Source organism: Paralichthys olivaceus, chromosome 12 (genome assembly GCF_024713975.1).
Source record: "Paralichthys olivaceus isolate ysfri-2021 chromosome 12, ASM2471397v2, whole genome shotgun sequence".
Classification (NCBI taxonomy): Eukaryota; Metazoa; Chordata; class Actinopteri; order Pleuronectiformes; family Paralichthyidae; genus Paralichthys; species Paralichthys olivaceus.
The window spans coordinates 9,183,646-9,206,620 of record NC_091104.1 but is presented as its reverse complement, the minus strand read 5'-3'; the positions used below and the strand labels follow the sequence as shown (position 1 = coordinate 9,206,620).

The 22,975-nt window shown below is 41.0% G+C and overlaps 1 protein-coding gene across 4 annotated transcripts; it reads left to right on the top strand.

The window, feature by feature from the left end:
* Positions 1-157: 157 nt before the first annotated feature.
* grm1b (glutamate receptor, metabotropic 1b) lies at positions 158-17,095 on the top strand. 4 transcript variants are annotated; one of them, XM_069536084.1, is made up of 10 exons: positions 158-582; positions 1,784-2,608; positions 4,064-4,313; positions 8,329-8,564; positions 11,698-11,944; positions 12,685-12,853; positions 13,129-13,255; positions 14,433-15,360; positions 15,474-15,504; positions 16,195-16,321. In XM_069536084.1, exons 2-9 carry the CDS (start codon positions 1,900-1,902, stop codon positions 15,493-15,495), a joined length of 2,688 nt encoding a protein of 895 aa, XP_069392185.1. In that variant the 5' UTR covers positions 158-582; positions 1,784-1,899; the 3' UTR covers positions 15,496-15,504; positions 16,195-16,321. The 4 variants fall into 4 exon arrangements, with proteins under 4 accessions (XP_069392185.1, XP_069392184.1, XP_069392183.1 ...); XM_069536083.1 differs by having other exon boundaries at positions 16,160-16,287; XM_069536082.1 differs by lacking the exon at positions 15,474-15,504 and having other exon boundaries at positions 16,195-17,095.
* The last annotated feature ends 5,880 nt before the right edge of the window (positions 17,096-22,975 follow it).

Here is a 22,975-nt window from a genome sequence, read left to right as displayed (position 1 = left end):
TACAGTTTACTTCATCAACAGTAGTAACGTCTGTTGTGGCTGGCGAGGCTCTGGTTGTAGTACCGTATTTTAGCCACAGGGCTGCAGCAGAGCACGGTTCCTTCACGGCTGCAGAAGTGAATTGAAAGTGCATCACGTCTGTCAGCTGCACGCACGACGCAGCTGCAGGACAGTGCACGTCAAGTTTCAGTTGTCTCTATATAGTTTACATTAGGAGCGGGAACAGCCTTGCAGACAAAGATATGGCACAGCAGGTTAAATTCCCACATTTACATAGACATCCATGTTAGATGTTGTCCCCACCATACGGCAGGAGTTAGCGTTATAGTGTCTGAATCGTGTTTCTGGATGTGTGTGAACCGTGGCTTCAAATCAGGGGCACTGCAGTGAGCGTGACCCGCTTTCAAGATGCAGTGAGGAAGAAGAGGAGGAGAAGGGGGCACCTCATGATCAGTGCAGAGAGAGAGGGGGAGAGGGAGAGAGAGCCTCACATTGTTTCCTCAGCAGAGAGAGAGAGAGAGAGGGGAGCTGGAGTCCAGAGGAGACAGTCAGAGCCGCGATGTCCCGACCTGTCTGCTGCAGGTAGGTAAAGTCATGACAGTCGTTTTAGGCACTTGAATGTGAACTGACTTGAACGTGCACGAGTTTTCAGTCACATCTTTCATTCAATTGTTGATGGGGATGAATGTGCGCGTGCGTGCGGGTGTGCATGTAGGTGACGTGATGTTGAAACCTGTAAATGACACCGGTTGAAGAATTGCGTCTTTAGCTGGAGTCAAAAAGAGGACGATGATTCAGACACTGTGTGTGTGTGTGTGCGTGTGTGTGTGAGGTCTGGGGGATAAAAGTTGCAGGAACAGTCGCAGGTTGAAATAGAGAATCGTCTGGAACAGATGCAGCTGTCCGTGGTGCTCCATCACTAATTTTGCATTCAGCTTCTTAAAAGCTTCATATTTCATCCCTGTTAGAAATCAGTAACAGCCAGTGAACTATTGTAATTTACATGAACAAGTGTGGGGTTTACGTAAATTGTATTACAAATAGGGCGAGGATCATTGTGGGTGATGAGAGGCTGCATCCTCTCACCTCACCTCTGAACTTACCTGGCCAATGTTATTGCATCTATATCCCTTTATAAACAAAAACCAGATAATTATTATTATGCAAAGCTTTAAACCTGCACAAAAATGAGGATGTCCAGACTTCTAACTCTGTCAATCCAGAGCTGCTTAAAGATGCAATGTCCTTTCTATCCTGGATCTTTACTCACGTTATGGCAGAGGCGTTCCTCTGAGCAGTATTCACCTTATTCTACGTGTTGTTGAGTCTCTTTTACATTTTTTGCATCAATCATGTCAGAAAATTATAATCGACATTTACTAGAGTTATGATTTGATCGACTCAATAAAACAACGGTTAGATAAATCAAATCAATTAAATGCTGTAAATGTAAGGCTGGAGGACCAACAGGGAAAAGCAGACACAACTCCTCTGCATTAAAGATTGTGTGAATAGCTTGTTAAATTTAAGTTGAACAAACTAGATTTTTGTGCTGCCAATTGAAGCATTTTTCTTAAGTTTGTCGAACAATTTCACTTTCGAAAAACAACTTAAAATCTTCATTATAGAGAATCTGGAACCAGAGAATTTCATTTCTTTTGCTTAAAAACATTTCTAAAATTATCAGCTGATTATTAAGATTCCTGTGTGGATTAACTAATCACTGTAGCTCAAGTTAAATGAGTGAAATTAGGAAATAAAGCCCCTCGTCTTTCACATACAGGGTGACGACACTGAAGGAGAAGCAGCCGAGGTCATTGCCGTCTCATCCACAAGAGGATTGATGGACCTCCATTATGATCAAGTGGACATGATTCTACATTCAGCTCCTGTGGCACAATGTCCAGTATGATTTATCTGACTGCCAGTCTGTACCTGCCTGTTTTACTGTTCGAGGCCGTCGTGTTGTCTAAGGGCAAGTATGAGAGGTCAGTGGTGCCGAGCTCTGCCTCCCGCCTGGTGGCCAGGATGGACGGGGATATAATAATCGGCGCCCTCTTCTCCGTCCACCACCAACCGTCGGCTGAGAAGGTGGCAGATCGGAAATGTGGGGAGGTCCGCGAGCAGTACGGCATCCAAAGAGTGGAGGCCATGTTCCACGCCTTGGACCGGATTAACTCGGACCCGAACCTGTTGCCCAACATCACCCTGGGCTGTGAGATCAGGGACTCCTGCTGGCACTCCTCTGTGGCCCTGGAGCAGAGCATCGAGTTCATACGAGACTCGCTCATCTCCATCCGGGACGACAAGGACGGCTCCAAGTGGTGCATCGAGGGGGTACCGTCCAGTCAGCCGCCGCCAACCAAGAAGCCCATAGCAGGGGTCATCGGGCCCGGCTCCAGCTCTGTGGCGATTCAAGTCCAGAACCTCCTGCAGCTGTTCAACATCCCGCAGATTGCCTATTCCGCAACTAGCATTGATCTCAGCGACAAGACTTTGTTTAAGTACTTTCTCAGGGTGGTGCCTTCAGACACGCTTCAAGCCAGAGCTCTGCTGGACATTATCAAACGATACAACTGGACCTACGTGTCTGCAGTGCACACAGAGGGTAAGACACATTCATTGCTTCAGTATTGTATGTCCGTACATTTGAGTAGCAAACAAGAGATTTCTGTTTCATCAGATCCTCCCTGAGCCCAAACTCAATAACCCTGATGAACCCTAAAAAGACATTATGTGTTTTAACAGGTTGATTTGAACTCCGGTGTAAAATCAGTAGAATATTTCGTCTGTAAGGAATCAGCAGTCCTGTTTTCTTATTTCTTTCTTCTTTCTGAGGCAACTGGACAAACAGGAAATTAAAGACGAGATGACACGAGAAAGAAGCTGCATCATGAGACAGGAGCTCTGAATCATCTCTAATGTTTAGCTCAGCACTTATTAAAACAGTTGTTTATGTTGTATAACATTATGTACACTGTAGTTCTAACAGCAGGTGGTTGAGATTCATTCATGTAACATCAGTTTAAGCAGAGAACAGTTTCAGGGAGGGAAAAAGAAAATGTTTTTCTCCGGGATGTTTTATTGGATCTGTTTTTGTGCAGTGAAGTGTTGCCTTTGTGCATCAGTTTCATACTACGCAGGACACAAAGCTACAAGTATTTTCTTTCATTTTCTTTTTTCTTTTCTTCCTCAGGTTTTCCAGCAGAAGTCTTTATTTGTTTCTTTCAGATGTCAACTACTGTTTGTAACCACAGATTAAAATATTACGATTAATCACTTGACAGTAAATGAAAAGGCAGCATTTAGGATTAAGATGAATAATTCTATGAATTAAAAATTAATTTGCAGCTCTTTTGCATTTGATGTTTAATCAATGTTCAGCTTCTCAACGTCAGTTAATCAATGAAAGAGAAAAAATAAAAGATGCACTCTGCAGCTACACCAGGATAAAATCTTTGCATATCTTGTTATGAAAACAGATCAATCCAGATTACACACTGAAAACACATAATCATGTCAAAGGATATATATTTATAAAAATATATATATATGCAAAGATTATGATAATTAATATTCCTCCCACATAAACACAGTCAGACTCAAATCTATGTTTTATTTATTTAATGAGGTGTTATGAAATCAAATAAAACCCTGGCAGACCTTCTCTGTTTACAGTCTTTATAATCTGTTTATTTGGAGTTTCAGGGCCAGACACAGAATGTGTGTTGGCTTGTTCAGTGATGTTGTATACGTGCTGGTTGTGGACATATGGAGAGGCAACCTCAAAATGACAAGTGCTTCTCTTGTCCTCAGTGAACGCAGCGGAGGTCACCTTCACCCAGTGTGCTCCAGTTGTGCTACTCTGTTTCCATAAAAAGAAATCTGGGGACGTAACGGACCAGTTTAAAGCTGAAGGGACGGATGTGTGTTCTCAGCAAAACTTTCCCCTGGATAGTTTTAACAAAAAAACATTTGAAAAACTTTTAAATTCAAGAGCCACTGATCTTTCCCTCTCTCCTGTGAGTGAAGCTCCCCTGACAGCGCCTCTTGTCTTTCTCAGGTAACTACGGGGAGAGTGGGATGGAAGTGTTCAAAGAGCTCGCCTCGCAGGAAGGCATCTGCATCGCCCATTCTGACAAGATCTACAGCAACGCTGGCGAGAAGCACTTCGACAGGCTGCTGAGGAAACTGCGGGAGCGTCTGCCAAAGGCCCGAGTGGTTGTCTGCTTCTGTGAAGGCATGACAGTCCGCGGCCTGCTCATGGCCATGAGGCGGCTCGGAGTAGCCGGAGAGTTCCTCCTAATTGGAAGGTTTGTTAGAGATTGTTTTTCCACAGGGGGATTTCGTTTTGCTGTTGTGTTTTCTGTTTGAGGAGAAGCACACACGTTTTCAAACTAACTAAACTAAAACTAAGATTTATTTTAGTTTTGCAGTTGGTTTTTGAAAGATTTGAAAGAAAATGAAAGTAAACGGTCCAGCAAACTGAAAGTTTCAATACAATACAACATGTCTTAATGACATCCATGGTAAGATAAAAACAAAATCAAAATCACTACTATGGTTTGATAGCTACATCACAAGATCTTCCTCACAAAACTTTGCTTCCATGTTGGCATTAGAGTTCAGTACAAAAGTTCATTCTTGACTTTAGGAACAATCTAAACACATAAAACAATCTTACCTTACTGTTCTGGAGCTTTCGATTATATCCTCAATCTTCCTTCTTCTTTACTTCCTGAGCATTTACTTTTTTTTAGCTCAATATTAGCTTAAGATTGTCGCTCTAGCTCTATTATTTGTTGTGATACCTTGAAAAATGTTTTTGTTTTCAAATTTGTGTTGACCTTGACTTTGACCTTCGGCCGATCGGCTCCAAAACGTAATCATCTGGAGATACTGTCCCACGTAATACTCCCACGCAGTTTGGTGAAAATGCCTCCATGTATTGTTGAGTTATTTTGTCACACACACACAGACAGGGGTGAAAACAATAATCTGTTTCTGGCTACACAGGCATGCTGGGTAATAAAAAAGTATGAATAGTAATTATATTATAATGATTTATTTGTATAGCATTTATCTAAGCAAGGTTACAAAGTGCTTCACCAGATAAATGTCAAAAAACAAATGAATAAAAATAAAAGGTTTTCAATTCAATTTTAAGCCTGAGACACTGACATTGATAATAATAATTTGTTAAAACATGAAATGAGATTATCATAAAGCATTTTCCAAACAAACAACAGTTCTGTGAGGAAAACACAGATGCTGAATTCTCAGTTATAATATGCAGCCACACTCGGGCTGGAAGGTCTACACAAAGTTCATATAGAAGCAGAATATCTTCTTTTTTTTTTCTTCTACTGGGAGTAGAGTTCCTGTGAAAGCAGAAGATGCTTTGAGTCAGGCTCAGTAATGAATAATGCATCCGTGCAGCGAGCTCCCCCTCTCGCTGTCAGATCACAGGCAGGATGGGCTAATATGGGACAGCACCTCCAGCATAAGCTGGGGAATGTGGAAGCAGTGAACATCAAAGCTCATATCAGCACTTATCGCAGACACGCCGTAGTCTCAGCTCATCTCAAGTCCTGTTAAGAGTATTTGAAACACCTGAAACAAGGCTGGGGGGGAAAAGCTTGCTATGGTTAATTTACTGAGAAACAGTCTATTAATGTGTGGCTGCCTTATTCACAAAGGCTGAGGATTCAAACGCCCTGAACGCTCTGAAACCCAGATTGATGAAATGCATGTTTGGGGGGGGAAAGAAAGAGGGCGTTTTAAAGTCTAAACTCTTGTTCCTTCCACTTGAGTTTGCACTGCTGCTAAAATCTCCACGGAAGATGAGGAGGGCCTGAGTTCGGTGGAGCAGTGTGTGTGTGTGTGTGTGAGCGAGAGAAGCAGTGTGTGTGTGTGTGTGTGTGTGTGTGTGTGTGTGTGTGTGTGTGTGTGTGTGTGTGTGTGTGTGTGTGTGTGTGTGTGTGTGTGTGTGTGTGTGTGTGTGTGTGAGAGAGAGAGAGAGAGAGAGAAACAGTGTGTGCGTGTGCATTTTTCTGGGTCAAGGAGACTACAGAAAAAGGAAAATGTTTTGTTTTTTTGGAGCAATGCAGTAAGTGAACACATGCAGGTCTGTGTAATGGGCCAATCGAACCGCCCGAGGTGCTGGTCATCAGCCATCCGTCTTCTGCTGCGCGGAGGATGAAAGAAATGGCCGCTCTCACACCACAGATCACACACATGTCAAACAGAAGACAACTCATTTGATCAACTCTGGTGTGAAGCTGCTGTTGCCTTGGAAACGAAGAAAGAATATATCAGTTTTGCAAATATTTGACCGATGCTTCGTAAATGTCCTCGACATTATTGTGATTTAATAAAAACCCTGTTTGAGGATTTGCATTAATGTCCTCTGATAATGCCGAAGTTAAATGGCCCATAGTTGTGTGATAGCGGATCTGTGTTGTGGATCTGTGCTGTGTATGTGCGTTCGTTGACGTCAGAGCTGCTGGTTTTTGGCACTCGCAGTGTTGGACTGGGGGGAGTGTGATGCTGAGAAGCAGATGGCCAGGTACCGTCGATACTGTCACACTGGAGAACCATTGTCAGTTCGTCTCTTGAAGTGCCAGCTGAGCCACACGTGCTGCTGGCGTCGCTCCGTAAAAACCCAAACGTGAAGGCTGGTCCCTTAAATATTTGTCTTGCTGATGAACTGTAGCTTGTGCAATAATCATCATCTTTGAATTGAAATTGAATGTTGTTGTCAGTGCTGCTGTAGGAAAATCAAGGGATCGACAGTTGATTGTCACAGTTTTCATCCTCTGGGTCCATGAATGTCTGGAAAAAGCATTTATGGAAATTCATCCAATAAATGTTGGGATATTTTAGTGAGCAGCAGCAACAGACCTGGAGCTTTGCTAGAAAACAATCTTTTCAGTTTTTTCATACGGTGAACAAACATTGTGCCCCATCAATGCTCTTTAACGTCTCCATCTTCCTTGCACTCCTCCCTCATATCTGACTCATAGAAGTAACTCCACCGCAGTATTGCAAATATGCAGATTCAGTCATAATGCTGCTTTAAAAAGAAGCACTTGCAAATTTTTTTGGTATGGTGGTGTGATTTAAATCTGAAGCTTCAAACAAAAGCTGTTGTATTTTCTGCACAATGAGAGAAGATTAACTGCAGAATTGACTTTCACTGGATGGATGCATGAAAACTATAAATACACACAACGACTGGTGTGGTCCCAAAATCACACTCAAGAATGTGTGTGTGTGTGTGTGTGTGTGTGTGTGTGTGTGTGTGTGTGTGTGTGTGTGTGTGTGTGTGTGTGTGTGGAAGCTTGTTTCTCTCTGGGGCAGATTGTCTGCTACAGTACTGTTCTGCGAATTCTCACTGGACTTGTGATTGTGTCTGCAGACTTCTTTTTTTTCCCTATTCTGTCCACGCCCGGCAGCAGGGGGGCTGAGAGAGGAGCGGAGTCAGGGAAACAAAATGAGAAGATTTCTGCAGGACTCAGTCTCAGCCTGGTTTATCAGGCTGCATGTGGTGCAACTAAAATAACTTCATGAAATAACTGATTGTTACTTGCTATAAAAACTTTTATAATTGAGAAGTCTGACTTTTTTCAGAGACCAAAACTTCACAGACCTCATAACCAGTACACATTGCAACGCATGTAATCCTTCAGTATCTAGACCCCAGTTTTTGCCTCTCCTGTATAAACAGTGCATCCAGAATCCTCAAAGACTCTTCTAACCATTCAAATGAGGAAAAAATACCTTTTCAATCTGTTTGCATAATGTTTGTATGTAAATATGCAATGTGACATATAAAGATTACAATGTCAAATATGTGCCAGTTTCAAGCAGTTCCAAATAATCCAGGCCAAATGACCCCCACAACTCATAATGAACTAATAATAAATTACACAATCATTACAAATTACACAGATATAAAGTCAAGTAAAACTGTATAGAGAATACAGTAACACAGGAGATTTACACTATGGGCTATAGGGTGATAACATCATAGATCATAGACATTAAGGAAGGATGAGATTTGGGAAGAAGTGAGGGTTATCATTCATATCATTCACTTGTGTGAGTTTCTTCCAAAAAAGCAATATGAAGCCAAAGGTCACAAACTGACTGTGTGCTAAAATGTGTTGTTAATGCCCTCCTCTGTTTTTTCTTTTAAAGGTCATAAGTTATTATTTTCCTGAAAGAAAAACTCACTCAGCTCTTTGACTCAAACTTAATAATAATACATGGGATGCACAAACTGGGGCTAGTTTAGCACTAACTGTGGCGTGTTCCTCTCTCCAGTGATGGCTGGGCCGACCGAGTCGAGGTGGTGGAGGGCTACGAACAAGAAGCCGTGGGCGGCATCACCGTGAAGCTGCAGTCCGATGAGGTCTCCTCCTTCGACGACTACTTCCTAAAGCTCAGGCTCAGCACCAACACCCGCAACCCGTGGTTTCCGGAGTTCTGGCAGTACCGCTTTCAGTGCCGCCTCCCCGGACACCCGCAGGAGAACATGAATTATGCACGCAACTGCTCAGGTAGCTAAACAACTAGTCGGGCAATTACGACGCTTCCTGCAGCTCTTTCTGGTTTACAGTTTATGCTGCTGTGCACATCAGCTTGTCTCCTTGAGCTGCTCCGATGTGCACAAAGCTCGGGGCATGAGGCCAAAAGGCCCCGTAAACTGGAACACACTCCTTTAATTATGAATGAGACGTGCCAGAGGGTAGAATTCTCTCTGAGTCACTTCAATAACACATATTTTCTCATATTGTTCATTTCTGTGACACGTGGCTTTACAGAGGATGATGATCTAGGTAACTTAAATCCTTTTCTCTTGCAAAGGAACAAAGTAAATGCATTAGCTTAAATTCTTGGTTTCAGGAAACAATGCTCAACAAGCATGTTTCCAAATTATATTTTCACATTCTTCTCATACTTCTTTCTTTCTTTTTTTTGTTTTAAAATAAATGCTCACATGTATATATTTACGTTTACAGTCTTACAGTAAAAATCGATAAGCATGTTAGTGCTGCTTCCTCGAGCACCCTCTATTTTCAAAAACATGATGGAAAACTTACTTTAATTCAAGTGCATTGATAAACGTAAATATAAAATGATGCATGCAGCAGAAACGACAGTGTACGCCTCAGTTGACAGCTCACGAGATTCTCCTATGAATTTGTTTTTGCTATTGCACCTTCCTTCCTTTTTGCACTTGATTTAATCTTCTTACCTTTGCAGCATTTACACCTTTTTTTAAAAGATTAATAGAGAATAGAGCATCTCTCCTTTATTATGCACATACCTCAAGCTTTTACTCAACCATCATATTTTAATGGCAGATGATAGAGTATTTCTTTTTGTCTCATAAGTGGGGGGAGGGTTACAGTTTGCTATCCTGTTCTATTGTTTTTTTTATCTATAATTTATGTTTTTATTTATTTATCTTGATGTAGAACTCCAGGACGGTGAGTGAATTCCTCTGAATGGATCTTTAATGCTCCACACTTTTGCAATATATATAAATAAATATAAATATATGTAGAGGTCGACTGGTATTAAGATATTTTTTAATCGTGTGTTGTGTTTTTATTCACAAGCAATTCATAAGATAAAATTGCATTTAATCTCAGTCCACCTCTAATATATGAAGCTATTGGGATGTTTTTATTTATGTATTTATCTATTTTTTTTTATTCATTTTCAGTGAGAGCAGCCCACCAATTGGTTCTTATCTGCTCTCTTTGTGCTCTCACACCCTTTCTGGCCTTGAGGCAGTTGTATGAAACAGCCCAATAACATTTGAGTGAGATGGTAACACGCTTAAGTTGCATGTAGCCGCAGAGATGGAAAGCAGATTTACATCAGAGAAATATTTTCAGAATGAATTATGAGTTTAATTCATGTGACGAGACGTTCAGTATCACTCCGACGTGCAGCAGTAGCTCCTCTGCTTGCATGCTGACATCATGACATCATTTCATCATAGTGACTGAGGCTCACACGGCTCGGAGAGCGGGGCGAGGCGGGCGCCAAACACAGAGGAGCCGTTAAACTAGGTCATCACCAGCAGTTCCCGTTGGACGCTCAACCAGCTGCTTATACCCAGCAGACTTTGCTGTTAACGTGTGTGTTTGCACTGCAGACAGTTTCCCAGCAGTCCTCTTTAACCGTCACTGGCAAAAGTGCCACAAACGCACCGTCAGTGTTTGATGCTCGTAAAGACTGTCAGCCTCACGTATGATACAGTGAAATGTTGATTGGGGTAATTCTTCATATACTTCACTTGTATCAGGCGACAATGTTACGGACTAATGATGAATGTAGACCAGCAGACAGAGAATTCCTACTGTATCTCCGCTAAGACAGCAAGATCCTCACATTTGTTATTGTGATATGTGAGGAACTATCATAAAAGAAAAATATAGATCTACGTCAAATTAAACATTATGAGCACAGCTTGTCTTTGCAAAATGTAGTAGCGTCTTCCTCGGGTCAGGCACCACCCCTCCACAAAATTTCAAGGAAACTGGTTCAATAGTTGCTGCATAATTCTCCTAAAAGACGAACAAAAGACAAATATCCTCCTTGCAGAGGTAAATAACAAGATTTACCACCGACCACCTGCTGGTTTATCTCCGCCAACAAGTGAAGTTGCAAGAAATGTGGTCATAATCTCCCTCTACTGTTCCTGAGGTGTTTAAAAATGTCTTATTATGATGTCACAGTGAAGTTGACCTTTGACCTTTAGGACAAAAGTTTGTCTTCACTTACTAATTGTGTCCTGTTAGACGTCTGTGTTAAATCCATGATTTCATGATAAGTATATTAATTTTTGAGTTATGGCCGAGAATGTGACCTTGACCTTAGATAAACCAAATCCTAATCTGTTCATCCTTGAGTCGAAGTGAAATTTGAAAACTCATTCATTAGTTTGTTTTTCTCCCTCTCTGCCATTGTGCTGATTTTACAGAGTCGTCTGTACTCTGCTAAAAGACACTTTTCACAGAGGGAAGTTGTTAAAAAAAACTTAGACTCCAGGCGCTGCCAAACAAACAAAGCAGAAGCACGACGCAGCTCTTTGTAGCGACACTGAGCTGAGAAACGAAAAGAAAAAGCTTACCCTGCTTCCAGCTTTCATTACACGGAACTGAACAGTGTTTGAACACAACACACTGTTTGCATTCAAGACTGAGTCATTTCTCTCTAAATCGCTCGTCGTGTTTGTCCGGAGAAAAAAAATATGCTCAGACGACAGGAGATCCAAAGACATGGGGACGAAGGGTTGGTTGATTTTTCAGCTTGAGGAGACAGCATCTCAGCAGGAAAGAGTTTTAAGATCAATTCCAATGAAATCCTGAGTCATGAAAGCAGAAATGCATGGTAACGTTTCCTGAGACTTCCAGTTCTTTTGAATCCGTCTCCAAAGGACAAAAAGACGTGTAGCTCGCTGCCGGCAGAGAGTAATGATCAGACTGCATCTGTGAGCACCCTATCACTACTTTGTAATAAGTGACATCACGCAACACACACAGAACACCTGAGATCTAGAAAAGACTTGAAATGCTTAACACGCTACCGCTTGCAGCAATGAAGCCCCTCCTGTAAGGTTTTCATGAGATGAATATGATGGAGATGAGTCCTCACTGTTCCTCTTTGTGTGGACAGGTTATGAAAGTCTGGAGGACAACTACGTTCAAGACAGCAAGATGGGCTTCGTCATCAACGCCATCTACGCCATGGCCCACGGGCTGCACGACATGTACACTCACCTGTGCTCCGGCCACGTGGGGCTGTGCGATAACATGAAGCCCGTTGATGGCAGCCACCTACTGGACTTTCTGCTCAAGACGTCCTTCACTGGTGTCTCTGGGGAGGACATATGGTTCGACGAGAACGGGGACTCACCCGGGAGGTAAGAGTTTTGTGGTTTCACTCGAACCGCTACAACCACAGATCCAGTCCGACCAAAACAAAAACAGTTACATAAACGAAACACAATAAGTAAATATGTAGTTTATGTTCTTCCATTATTTTATACCATTATATTCAACATTATAAAGATAAGAACTGTCAAACATTATTAATGGAAATAACATTTTACAGCCTCACAGTTCTTCACTGATGGAGTAATAATAATAAAAAGCATCAATAACAACTTTTAACAAATCATCTCTATAGAAGTATAACTAACAATTATTGTGTCTCAACTTCAAAATATATAAAAATATATATTTTTTCCCAATGTTAATATCTGTTTACTCTACATATTTATGTGTTTAAGTACAGGATGGCAAACACTGTCTTATTTACACTGTTAAAAAAGCTTATTATCTTTAACAAATACATTTTTATGGTCCCTTGCTTTAATTATTGTCTTTCACCTGTGAGGAACTGAAATTGCCTTGTCAGGCGAGGATGGGTTGTCTTGACATTTTTATTGCAAACCAGAGAGCAAGTGAGGTGAAAGCCAGAAATGTCAGCACCAGGAACTATCGATCATCGCGCTGACAGACCCCCTGCAGATAAAATATTCCTCTTCTCTTCTAAGTGGCCGTAAAACTGATATTTCCCCTTGAAGAATTGATTCAGCGTCTGTGAAGCCTGGTTAAAGTCGAGCTCTCCTCTAACTCCTCGCTCTCCATTCACCTTCAGGTACGAGATTATGAACTTCCAGCGTGTAGAGTCTGGTGTTTACGACTACATCAACACTGGCTCCTGGCACGAGGGCGTTCTCAGTCTTGATGACGACATGCTCCAGATGAACCGCAGCGACATGGTCCTCTCTGTCTGCAGTGAACCCTGCTCCAAAGGAGAGATCAAGGCAAATACACAACCTCTACATTGTTCAAGCACATTTTGGGTTGCCAGGTTGGGGAAAATGACATTGGATTATGTTTATCATTTATATTTGGTAAAAAATTGAGTTTTAAATGCTGTAAATCTATTAGTGAAATCTCAGATAATTTATAAGACAGAGTCTGTAGTTATACATGTGAATTAAATGTTTTTAATATCTAAACTATATTTGACACCGAAACAAACAGGTAATTGTTACGACATGTAAAATGACATGTCTTTGTATGATTTGCTGAGCAGGTGATCAGGAAGGGAGAGGTGAGCTGCTGCTGGATTTGCACGGCCTGCAAAGACAACGAGATCGTCCAGGACGAGTTCACGTGCAAGGCCTGTGAGCTGGGCTGGTGGCCTGACGAAGAACTGGAAGGTGGGTTTGTTCTCTTTTAGTCTGCTCCTTCTTTTTTTGATCATCATCTGCTTGGAACACTCCGTACAAACAAGTGACAATTGGTTTTCCTTCAGAAGAAAGTTTGGGTAATTTGCTTATTTGCTTCCGTGCTGAGCGCTCACTGTTAAATCATAAGGCTGTATCAGGTAGGTACTTGGCTTTGCTGAGAGTAAAGGTGGCTGATAAACAACTCCTCAAAGGTTTGGGAGAATTTGTTGTCTTTCAACAGAACTAGTTGTTTCGTCCTGTTTCCAGTCTTTATGCTAAGCTATGCTAATCGGTTCCTTCACATATGACGTGCAGCTTCATATGCAAAATACATTCACATCTAAATGACTTTAGTGGCCTCAGGCTGAGTTCCTGTAGCATGATTGATGCTTCCAGAGATGTAATGTAATTAGAGGCTCTGTAAAAAGTTAAGTTCCTTTAAGCTTTTTCTCACCTCCTCCCACCACCTGTATTCTGCACAGTTTGTCCTGCTGAGATTTTTGTTGGCAGCACTTTTTCATAAACCTGTTCTGTCCTAGTTTCACTGCCTTCCCATGACATCTGAGAGCCATTCATCATCTTCACCATTTCATCCAACAACAGCCTCACTTCACTTACAGCTCCTCTGGCCCACTTTCAATGGCCCTTCTGTGCTCAAAGACACCATCCGGCCTCCGTGCCACCACTAAATCTTTAGATATAAAAGAAATGTGGAGCACAGAGGTGACAAGAATTGACTGCACTTAAAACCCTCCTTCTGTTTAATGATAAATCAATCAGATTTTCAAACTGTGTTCTCAACATAAAGCAGGATGCAGATCTGATTTGGATCCATGAAAAAACAGTGTTTTTCTTTGTCCTGCTGCATCGGCCCCTTCCTTCGATGGCTGCAGCCCAGCCTGGCCATGGCACAGTAGAAAGGTTTATTTATAGTTGAGCTAAAAACCTACTTTAAGACTTACTGCATTTTTCACAGGCTAAAATCTATTTGATTAATTTTCACGCAACACAATCTCAGAATCTTTTCATTCTTTCTGTGCAAAATTACATTTGATTAAGCACTTTTAGAATCCAAACTAGCTTACACAAAAAATATGAATATTATATCAGCTGCGTTTAGTGTATTGTGACTCTTATTATTTATTCTTGTGTTTTTCTCCCTTTTCAGGCTGTGAACCAATCCCCCTGCACTACCTGGAGTGGAGCAATCCAGAGTCCATCATCCAGGTGGTCTTCTCCTGCCTGGGAATCCTGGTCACGTCGTTTGTTGCCTTTGTCTTTGTCTTGTACCGTGACACGCCCGTGGTCAAGTCCTCCAGCCGGGAGCTCTGCTACATCATCCTAGCAGGCATCTTCCTGGGCTATCTGTGTCCGTTCACCCTCATCGCCCGCCCCACCGTGGCCTCCTGCTACCTCCAGCGGCTCCTGGTTGGGCTCTCAGCTGCCATGTGCTACTCTGCCCTGGTGACCAAAACCAACCGGATCGCCCGCATCCTGGCAGGCAGCAAGAAGAAGATCTGCACCAGGAAGCCGAGGTTCATGAGCGCTTGGGCTCAGGTGGTTATTGCCTCTATCCTGATCAGTGTCCAGCTCACTTTGGAGGTCACCCTCATCGTCATGGAGCCACCGGAACCAGTCAAATCCTACCCCAGCATCAGAGAAGTTTTCCTCATCTGCAACACCAGCAACTTTGTGGTCGTCGCCCCTCTGGGCTACAATGGCCTGCTTATCCTGAGCTGCACCTATTACGCCTTCAAGACCCGCAACGTTCCTGCAAATTTCAACGAAGCCAAATACATCGCCTTCACCATGTACACCACATGTATAATCTGGCTGGCGTTTGTGCCGATCTACTTTGGTAGCAACTACAAGATCATCACAACATCCTTCTCCGTGAGCCTCAGCGTGACTGTAGCTTTGGGCTGTATGTTCACACCAAAGATGTACATCATCATTGCCAAACCAGAGCGAAATGTGCGCAGTGCATTCACCACCTCTGACGCTGTGCGCATGCACGTCGGCGACGGTAAGATTGCCTGCCGGAGCAACAGCCTGCTCAACATGTTCAAGAGGAAGAAGAACCCTGGGAACGGCAGGTAGGTTCATTAATTGAGTCTGAGTCCCGCTCCTGAGGCACCTCAGGGATGCTGGTTTTACTGTAATTCCCTCTCAAAGGGAACCTGACGTCTTACTGTATTCACTTTCATAGGATCACCTGTTGTAAAGTGTGACGGATATAGGTCAGTACTCAATTCACACAGCCATCTTAACCTTTAACCTGTTGGTAAAATTAAAACAAGCATCTCTGTGTGCTAAGGGATGATAAGTGAAGTCACTAATACAGAGTACCACAGGGTTTCTGCAGGTTCAAGACCTTTTCTTACTGCATAAAATTCAATATAATGCTATATGAGAGTATAGATGTGTCAAAAATATCAGCAGTATATTATAATAATTCCTAATGGTACAGATACCACACAGATAAAATAGAATGGATGAAATGTGTTGACCGATGAGCGATGATTTTGATATTGAAATTGATTTAGAGGAAAAATTTAAGTTAATATTTAGGTTAATGTTATTATTTATTCATAAATACAAATTTATGTACATATAAATTAAATACTTTAATAAAAAAATTTTGTTTATCAGTGTGTAATCAGGAATCAGACACAAACATTTTATAAATGTAATTTATGTCTATTACGGAGAACAGAAAATATTCAAGTGAATTCAATATTTTCAAACCTGCAGATACCCTGGAATATTACCTGATATATAAAATATTTTTTTCATCATCGATAGTGTTTTTTACATGAACCAGAAATGCTGTTTTTTTTTGTCTTCACTTTCTGGGTTCCTGTGAAGTAACAGCCATCTTTATTTTGTTCATAGTTCTAATGGAAAGTCTGTGTCATGGTCTGAACCAGGTGCAAGACATCCTCCAAAAGGGGATCACATGTGGCACAGACTGTCAGTGCATGTGAAGAGACAGGAGGCAGGTTCCAATCAGATGGCTGTCATCAAACCCTTAACTAACACATACCAAAACACAGCACTGGATTACTCAGACCTCAGCACCAAGACTCTGTACAATGTGGCTGAAGAGGACGAGAGTGACCTGATTGGATATAACCCCCCCACCACTCCCCCCATGGTGGCCCACGGGCAGATACCTGCTTGTGGGCTGATAGAAGATGTGGGCGGGGAGGTGGGGCTCTATACCCATGAGCATCTGCAGAAAAACAGCATTATCCCCCAACATGTCATCATGGACCTGCAGGAGGAGCCGCTGGTGAGCAAATTCAACAGTGACGTCCCTGAGCTCAATGATCTGATAAGCATGCCTGCGGCCGTGAGCGGAGGCATGCCTGTGTACCACAAGGCCCACCTCATCCAGCGGGAGCCTGTCCTGCCCGTTCATCTCGACCCCTTCGACGAGGAACCCGCCTCCCCTTTGGAGGAGGAGGACGGGATGGAGAACGAGCACTTTGGCCTTCTCCACGGCTACATGTACAACAACGCACAGATTCACGACGAGGAGGACCTGGTGGAGATCAAATTAGCAATGGAGGATTCTCTGGCTCTTATGCCTCCCTCCCCCTTCCGAGATTGCGCCGTTCCTCCGATGAGCCCCTTCCCAAATTCGCCGGTGTCCGAGTCCATTTTGTGCACCCCCCCGAACGTGACGTACGCCTCTGTCATTCTCAAAGACTACAAGCAGAGCTCCTCAACTCTGTGAGGGCAGCGGTTGCCAGTTGTACAATATTACTGAGTTTATAATGACTTGTGCTGTACAATACATATACATAATACATAAGGAAAAAGTCATTCTGTGGTCTGACAAGTCATTTCCAGTCTATAACTTCAAAGCTTTCACATGATAAGGGTGAACAACATGGCGCCACATTTTAAAATTCTTTTAGATGTTAGATGAAAGAATTTGCCGACTGCAAACATGTATTTCTACACCAACATAAGCTTTTAGGGATAAAATAGACTTACTTCTTATGAGACCAGTAATTAGGATTTTCAGTGTATGTACTTTAGTGAATGAATGCCATTTAAATAGATTCATTTGATATATATATATATAGTACATGATGCAACAAGCAGGGGAGTTTGTTGATTTTAAACAGGGTAGCTTAATGATCGATAAAGTTTGTATGTATAAAAAAAACAATTACATTTTAAGATAATGCGTTTAATGCTATTGTGTGTTTTGTGATTTATCAGGAAAAGAAAGAACTTGAAAGTTGTGAAGGAATATTTTGAATTTTGGGGAAATTGAAGATTGATATCACTCTGTCCAGTTACTATACATGTGCAGCCGGTGGTATGACTCTGCTCATCTAAATCATGTAAAACATCACTTTAGCGTATTTCCCTGAATATATCAAACTACTTCTTTGAGCCGTGCAGGATTAGAGTGTTCTCCTGTGAATAATTTACAAGTTGACATGATATCTTGTTAAATAAAACAACAAATGTCTGTGACTTTTTGACGGATGCAGCACTGCCAGACGAGTGCACTGACTGTATCACGAATGTAGCAGAGGACGTTCAAGTGCCACATTTTCATGACGATTTTTTTTGTACGTTATTGTCATTTCTATGTTCTTGAAATGCAAGTTCAACTTTGTATCTTTTATAATTAAATGTCAGATTTCATAAATGTACAAACATATATGTATAAGGTAATGTGTTTTGTGTAAATGTATGAATTGTGTATCATATTTTGGTATTCAGATTATATGCATTACAGTATTAGAGAGAACTCATTAGCTGTGTATGCTTATATTGTTTGATTGGTGGTGTAGATCAATCAGTTTCCTAAATATTAAGACTTAAACAGCTTATTGAAATCGTATAATGTGATAAAGTGCTATTGTTGGTAATATTCTCAATAAGCTCCTAATGCAGCCCTGTTACACTTGCATATACACAGTATGGATTAGGTCGGCCATTTTAAACGAATCGTTACTGTAGTGCATTTGAAGGAAACTTATTTGACCGGAGTAAATTAAATATTTTTATGCCTTTGGCTCCTGTTTTTCATGGTGAAATGTTTGGTCCATCCACTCCTACAGCTGCTGTAAACCAGAGGTCAGAGATTCATGGCTTTGGTTTGATGGAGGAAATTCAACATAAGAAGTCATGAAACAAGAAGATAATTGAAACCTGGAGGTTTTGTAGTTGGAAAACGCTGCATCATCTTGTGTTGCATCAATGAAAACTATGATGAAGGATACAAATCATCTACCGGAGCCGACTTGATTTACTCTTCAACAGTTGAATCGGGCTCCAGATTATAAAATGTGTCGAGATTAGGAAGTCAGTGTTGTGGCACATTCGTCTGACCCACAAAGCCCAAACACAAAAGTATTGTTTTCACCTCAGCTATGGTTAGCTTGAGCTAAAGCTTATTTTCCCCTCGATGCTGTTGAATCAGCAGTTTAACTATTTTTGACTCTTTTCTGCTTATCCCTACCATATCAGTTTAATTGATTGTAGGATTTACCTCAACAAATTCTTTTCTATTAACAATTCAGTTCCATCAAAACGCAACATTTAATATCAAAAATTGTCCTTTTAAAATAAAAATCAGTGAGTCAGGTCCCCGATGACGCTGCGTGAGTCCTTTGGAAAGCAAAACTGGGACTGGATCGCTGGAGAAACATTCCAACAAAATTGGAGTCATGAATCCACAGCCACCAAGTGGAAGCTGTTACAGAAAGTCTCTGAGCTGCCTCAATAACTCTACACTCATATTTCTGTTCTGCCAGCCTCCTCAGTATTGTGTGGAATGTGTGGGCCGCCTCATAAACACCTCTGTGGGTACAACTGAGCTCATCTTGATAATCCACTGATCAGGCTAATAAACAAAGCAGCATGACACACATCCTGCTGGGGAGAAGTCTGTAAAACTCCCTGTGCACCCAAGACGTGCTGGTGACTGACCTACTGTAACGAGAGGCCAGAAACTGTCGCTGCCATTTTCTCGAACTACAAAAAACAACCAGAGAAAACGTCCTCTAACGATTTAATAATTCAAGCTGTCACTTATTCCTCTCTCAAATATTCCTCCTCATTAAATGACAAACCTATTCAGTCCCTGCTCTTAGTGTTACTTGTGTGTTATGTAACCCATGCATGTAATTATCTGCTAATCGCTTCACAGGGAGAAGAGCTGAGACCATGCATAAGCATCACAGCTCGCCTTGATATGGCCAATAGCAGAGAACAGCTATCAGCGTGACCTGATTTCTCTGGAGGGAGGAAGTATGTGAAAATATAGCACAGTGCAAACACAGCTCTCAGAGATGACTGTTAGTGATCTGCTGAACTGAGTCATATTTGTTACAGTGATTGAACTTATGAAATATACACAATATCCACAATATAAACCCCTGTTGACCATCAGTGGTCATTTTAAAAAGTATCCAGAGTACTTGTTTCAAAACCAAAAATACTCATTGTGCAGAAATAATATTGTACGTATCATTCTTCACTATTAAAGAATATTAATATGTAGGTAGCAATTACAATCAAATTTAGTAGAGAGGGTTATTTTAATTACTTTAAATAATGTTGTGTAATAGGTCAATCTCAACATGGATGGAATTCAGTGCAGAATAAAGTAAAATGAGCTGTAGCAATGAAGTTCCAGGATTAGATAACATATTGTAGAATCACTCAAAGTAAAATTCTTATTTAAATACTACAAATATTAGATTTCATCACTTGTTCAAATGTACTTATTCTGAGTGGACACAAATTTAGAGTTTGAAGTAAAGCTTGACAAGAGACGTTAGTTGCTGAGTGAAATAATCCACGCGTATTATGTTTATACTCTATTGTCACAAACAATTATAGTTTAGTTTAAGTTACAAAAGTATATCAATGTAAATCTACTTTTTGAAAGCAATGAGCTGCTGTAAATGTAAATAATGTGGAAATCAGGTGCAATAAATTTACTCTTTACTAAGTGCGTCGTCTTGGGGATATTTGTGGCGACTGGAACCTTGGCCTTTATGTTCACTGACATGTGTATTACTTGGGTTATTTTTGTTCACCGATCTGTCCTGTGCTGTCCTGTAGTTTTACTTTTCTGTGTCCTTGCTGTGCATCTAGGGAACTGTTCCACATCTTGCCACTGGGTACCTATACACAGGCTCTATCCAGGTACGTCCTGTGAATGTTAAACTTTGGAACAGTCTGTGTGTTAAAAAAAAAGTACAAACACACACATATATTCACACACATTCATTTATACTTCTCGGTGATACCAGCATATATCTACAATGCTGATCAGGTGAGTTGAAACATAAAATCATACAAACTTGTATTTCACCTCGTGTGGGAATTGTGCCCTCAGGAAAGTGATGGAAGAAGTAACACACAACAGCTAATCATGGACACATGTCCCAGATACCAAGGACCTCATTTCAGGAGTCAAACAGGGAGCCTGCCCCCAATACTTCTTTTCACATCGGACACAAAAGCTCTCGACTTGTTGTTTATGAATATGACAGTCTGAATGTGAGTCGCACTCGTCCCATCACTTGTTCATTATTGATACCAGCCTATTTTATCCGCCCTCCAGTGTGCATTTTCCCTGGCAGCTTTGTTCATATATTCATGATTGCATGAAAATTTCAATTTAGTCAAACGTGAATAGGTTCACAAAGAGTAAAGCAGCGTGTGTGTGTGTGTGTGTGTGTGTGTGTGTGTGTGTGTGTCCCTGCCGGGCCTCTGTCACTGTCTTGTTGTGTCTTGTCGTGACCCATTTTGTTGTGGCATATGTTATGTGAGTTTTCACTGCCTGTGGATTGTAAACATAAACACCAGACTGGTATTTAATGCACACACTGAGCTGAGTCCTTTTTACAGTTAAATTCTGAGGGTGTGTGAAAAAACCAGAAGGAGAAAAAACCTTGTGATTCAAAACAGCTCAAGTTCTTCAATGAGACCAATCAGAGGCAGGGATCCATAGGTTGCTGTCCATGGTGCTGAGTTGTGGCCCTAAGGAGAGCCCTCCATCAGGAAACACTCAGACTGCAGGATGTACAATGTTGGTAGACTGCGCCACCTAGCTTACAAAATACGCATGTGCACAAACATTTAAACTATAAAAAGCCTTGAGTGCATCAACGTGACAAAAGATGAAGCACAGGGAATTTATAACTCAAATAATGCTTTCTTTGTTTTACATTGATTATATGTATATATATATTGTATGTGTTGTACCTGAGGATACGCCATGACACTTGTTAAATCCTCAACTTTGTTTATAAGCAGAAAGAAGAATGGGGCAAGGGTGAGTACACATAGTAGTATTTTATTTACATAGCACAAATTCCTCATATCTGATTATAAATCAATGTTGGTATTATTCACTCAACCCTCTCTCTTGCATGTCGCTGTCTCAGATGTATTACTTAAAAGTGCCAGTTAATTCCTGAAACAGTAAAGATGTGTCAGCCAGTGCAAATTTGGATTTTCTAAATGACAGATCACAAAAGGTTATCATTTAACCAGGTTGTATGGTTTTCATTCTAGTTTTATAATTCTCTGTGGAGGTAGAATAACCTTGTTTTTTCCTCCCTGGGGAACAAGATGGAGCGAGAAATGTGTCCTATTTTCCTTTCGCACACAATAGACTGGATGATGAATTGGGAACTTTTACAAAAGGACTGCACTCCTATCACATTTCTGTGGGAAGGATCCGTAGTGAAGAGGATGTTGCACGAGGATATTAACATGAACATTCTTGTGACTCAACATTTACACAACGTGTTTTTTCTCAATGCTCCTGTTTTATTATGTTAGAGATTTTTTAGCCTTTCACATTTGTCACAGCTTTTCTTTGTCTCCCCAGCAGGGGGCCCCACACCAATATGAAATAGTGAAGTGCAGCTTGCTCTGCCCAGCAACTGCTCAGGGGGCTCAGACCTCCAGGGAGCAAAAAAAAACAAAAACAGGTTTACTTCATATAACTTCTGTTTGATTAATAAAGAAGATGTGAAAGAAGGAAATGTGATGAATAAAAGTCTCATTTCAACTGTGATTTGTCTTCTTCTGTCCTCTGGTTTGCTTTTATCAAAGTGCTTTAACTCTTTAAATACACAAAACAATTTCAGCTGTAGTACTGCTTTTAATTTATATCATCTTCTTTTATTCTTGCTCTACATGCTTAAAATGATTGATTAACACTGTGGTTGTTATATTCTCTTTTTTAAAGTGTAGCTACATTCACTACAGGTGAAAACAGCCTCATCTTATTTAGTCTTTACTCACATTAATTAAAATGAATATTCCCAATGAATGTCTTGTCTTGTGTCTGTGTTGCATGTTTTAACTGACAATTTAACTAATAAAGCAGTAATAGCAATTATAATATTACAATTATTCCTCCTTTTCATTGTTGATTTGCAGGTTTAGAATTGATTCATTTATTTACTTTGTATTTGTAAATGTTTTACACAAAATTGCCTAAAAATCATCACAATCATCATTGTATCATTGATCTGCACGTTCAGGGAAACGATCTATCAAATTTGACCCGCATTGTTTTAATATTATATTTAAATAATCTTTTAGCAAATCCAACAAACCCACAAAAAATAATAATACAGGAAACTAATCTCTGGCAGAAATACGTCGATGGCGCTGACACCATATAAAGTGACGGGTCACAGAATCCACCGT

What these genes read in the sequence shown, in the direction of transcription:
- grm1b (XM_069536081.1), top strand. Translation starts at nt 1,900, where the DNA reads ATGTCCAGTATGATTTATCTGACTGCCAGTCTGTACCTGCCTGTTTTA. An exon ending in GAGTTCCTCCTAATTGGAAG is followed by an intron (nt 4,314 to 8,328) that starts GTTTGTTAGAGA and finishes TCCTCTCTCCAG; the next exon opens with TGATGGCTGGGCCGACCGAG. An exon ending in AACGGGGACTCACCCGGGAG is followed by an intron (nt 11,945 to 12,684) that starts GTAAGAGTTTTG and finishes ATTCACCTTCAG; the next exon opens with GTACGAGATTATGAACTTCC.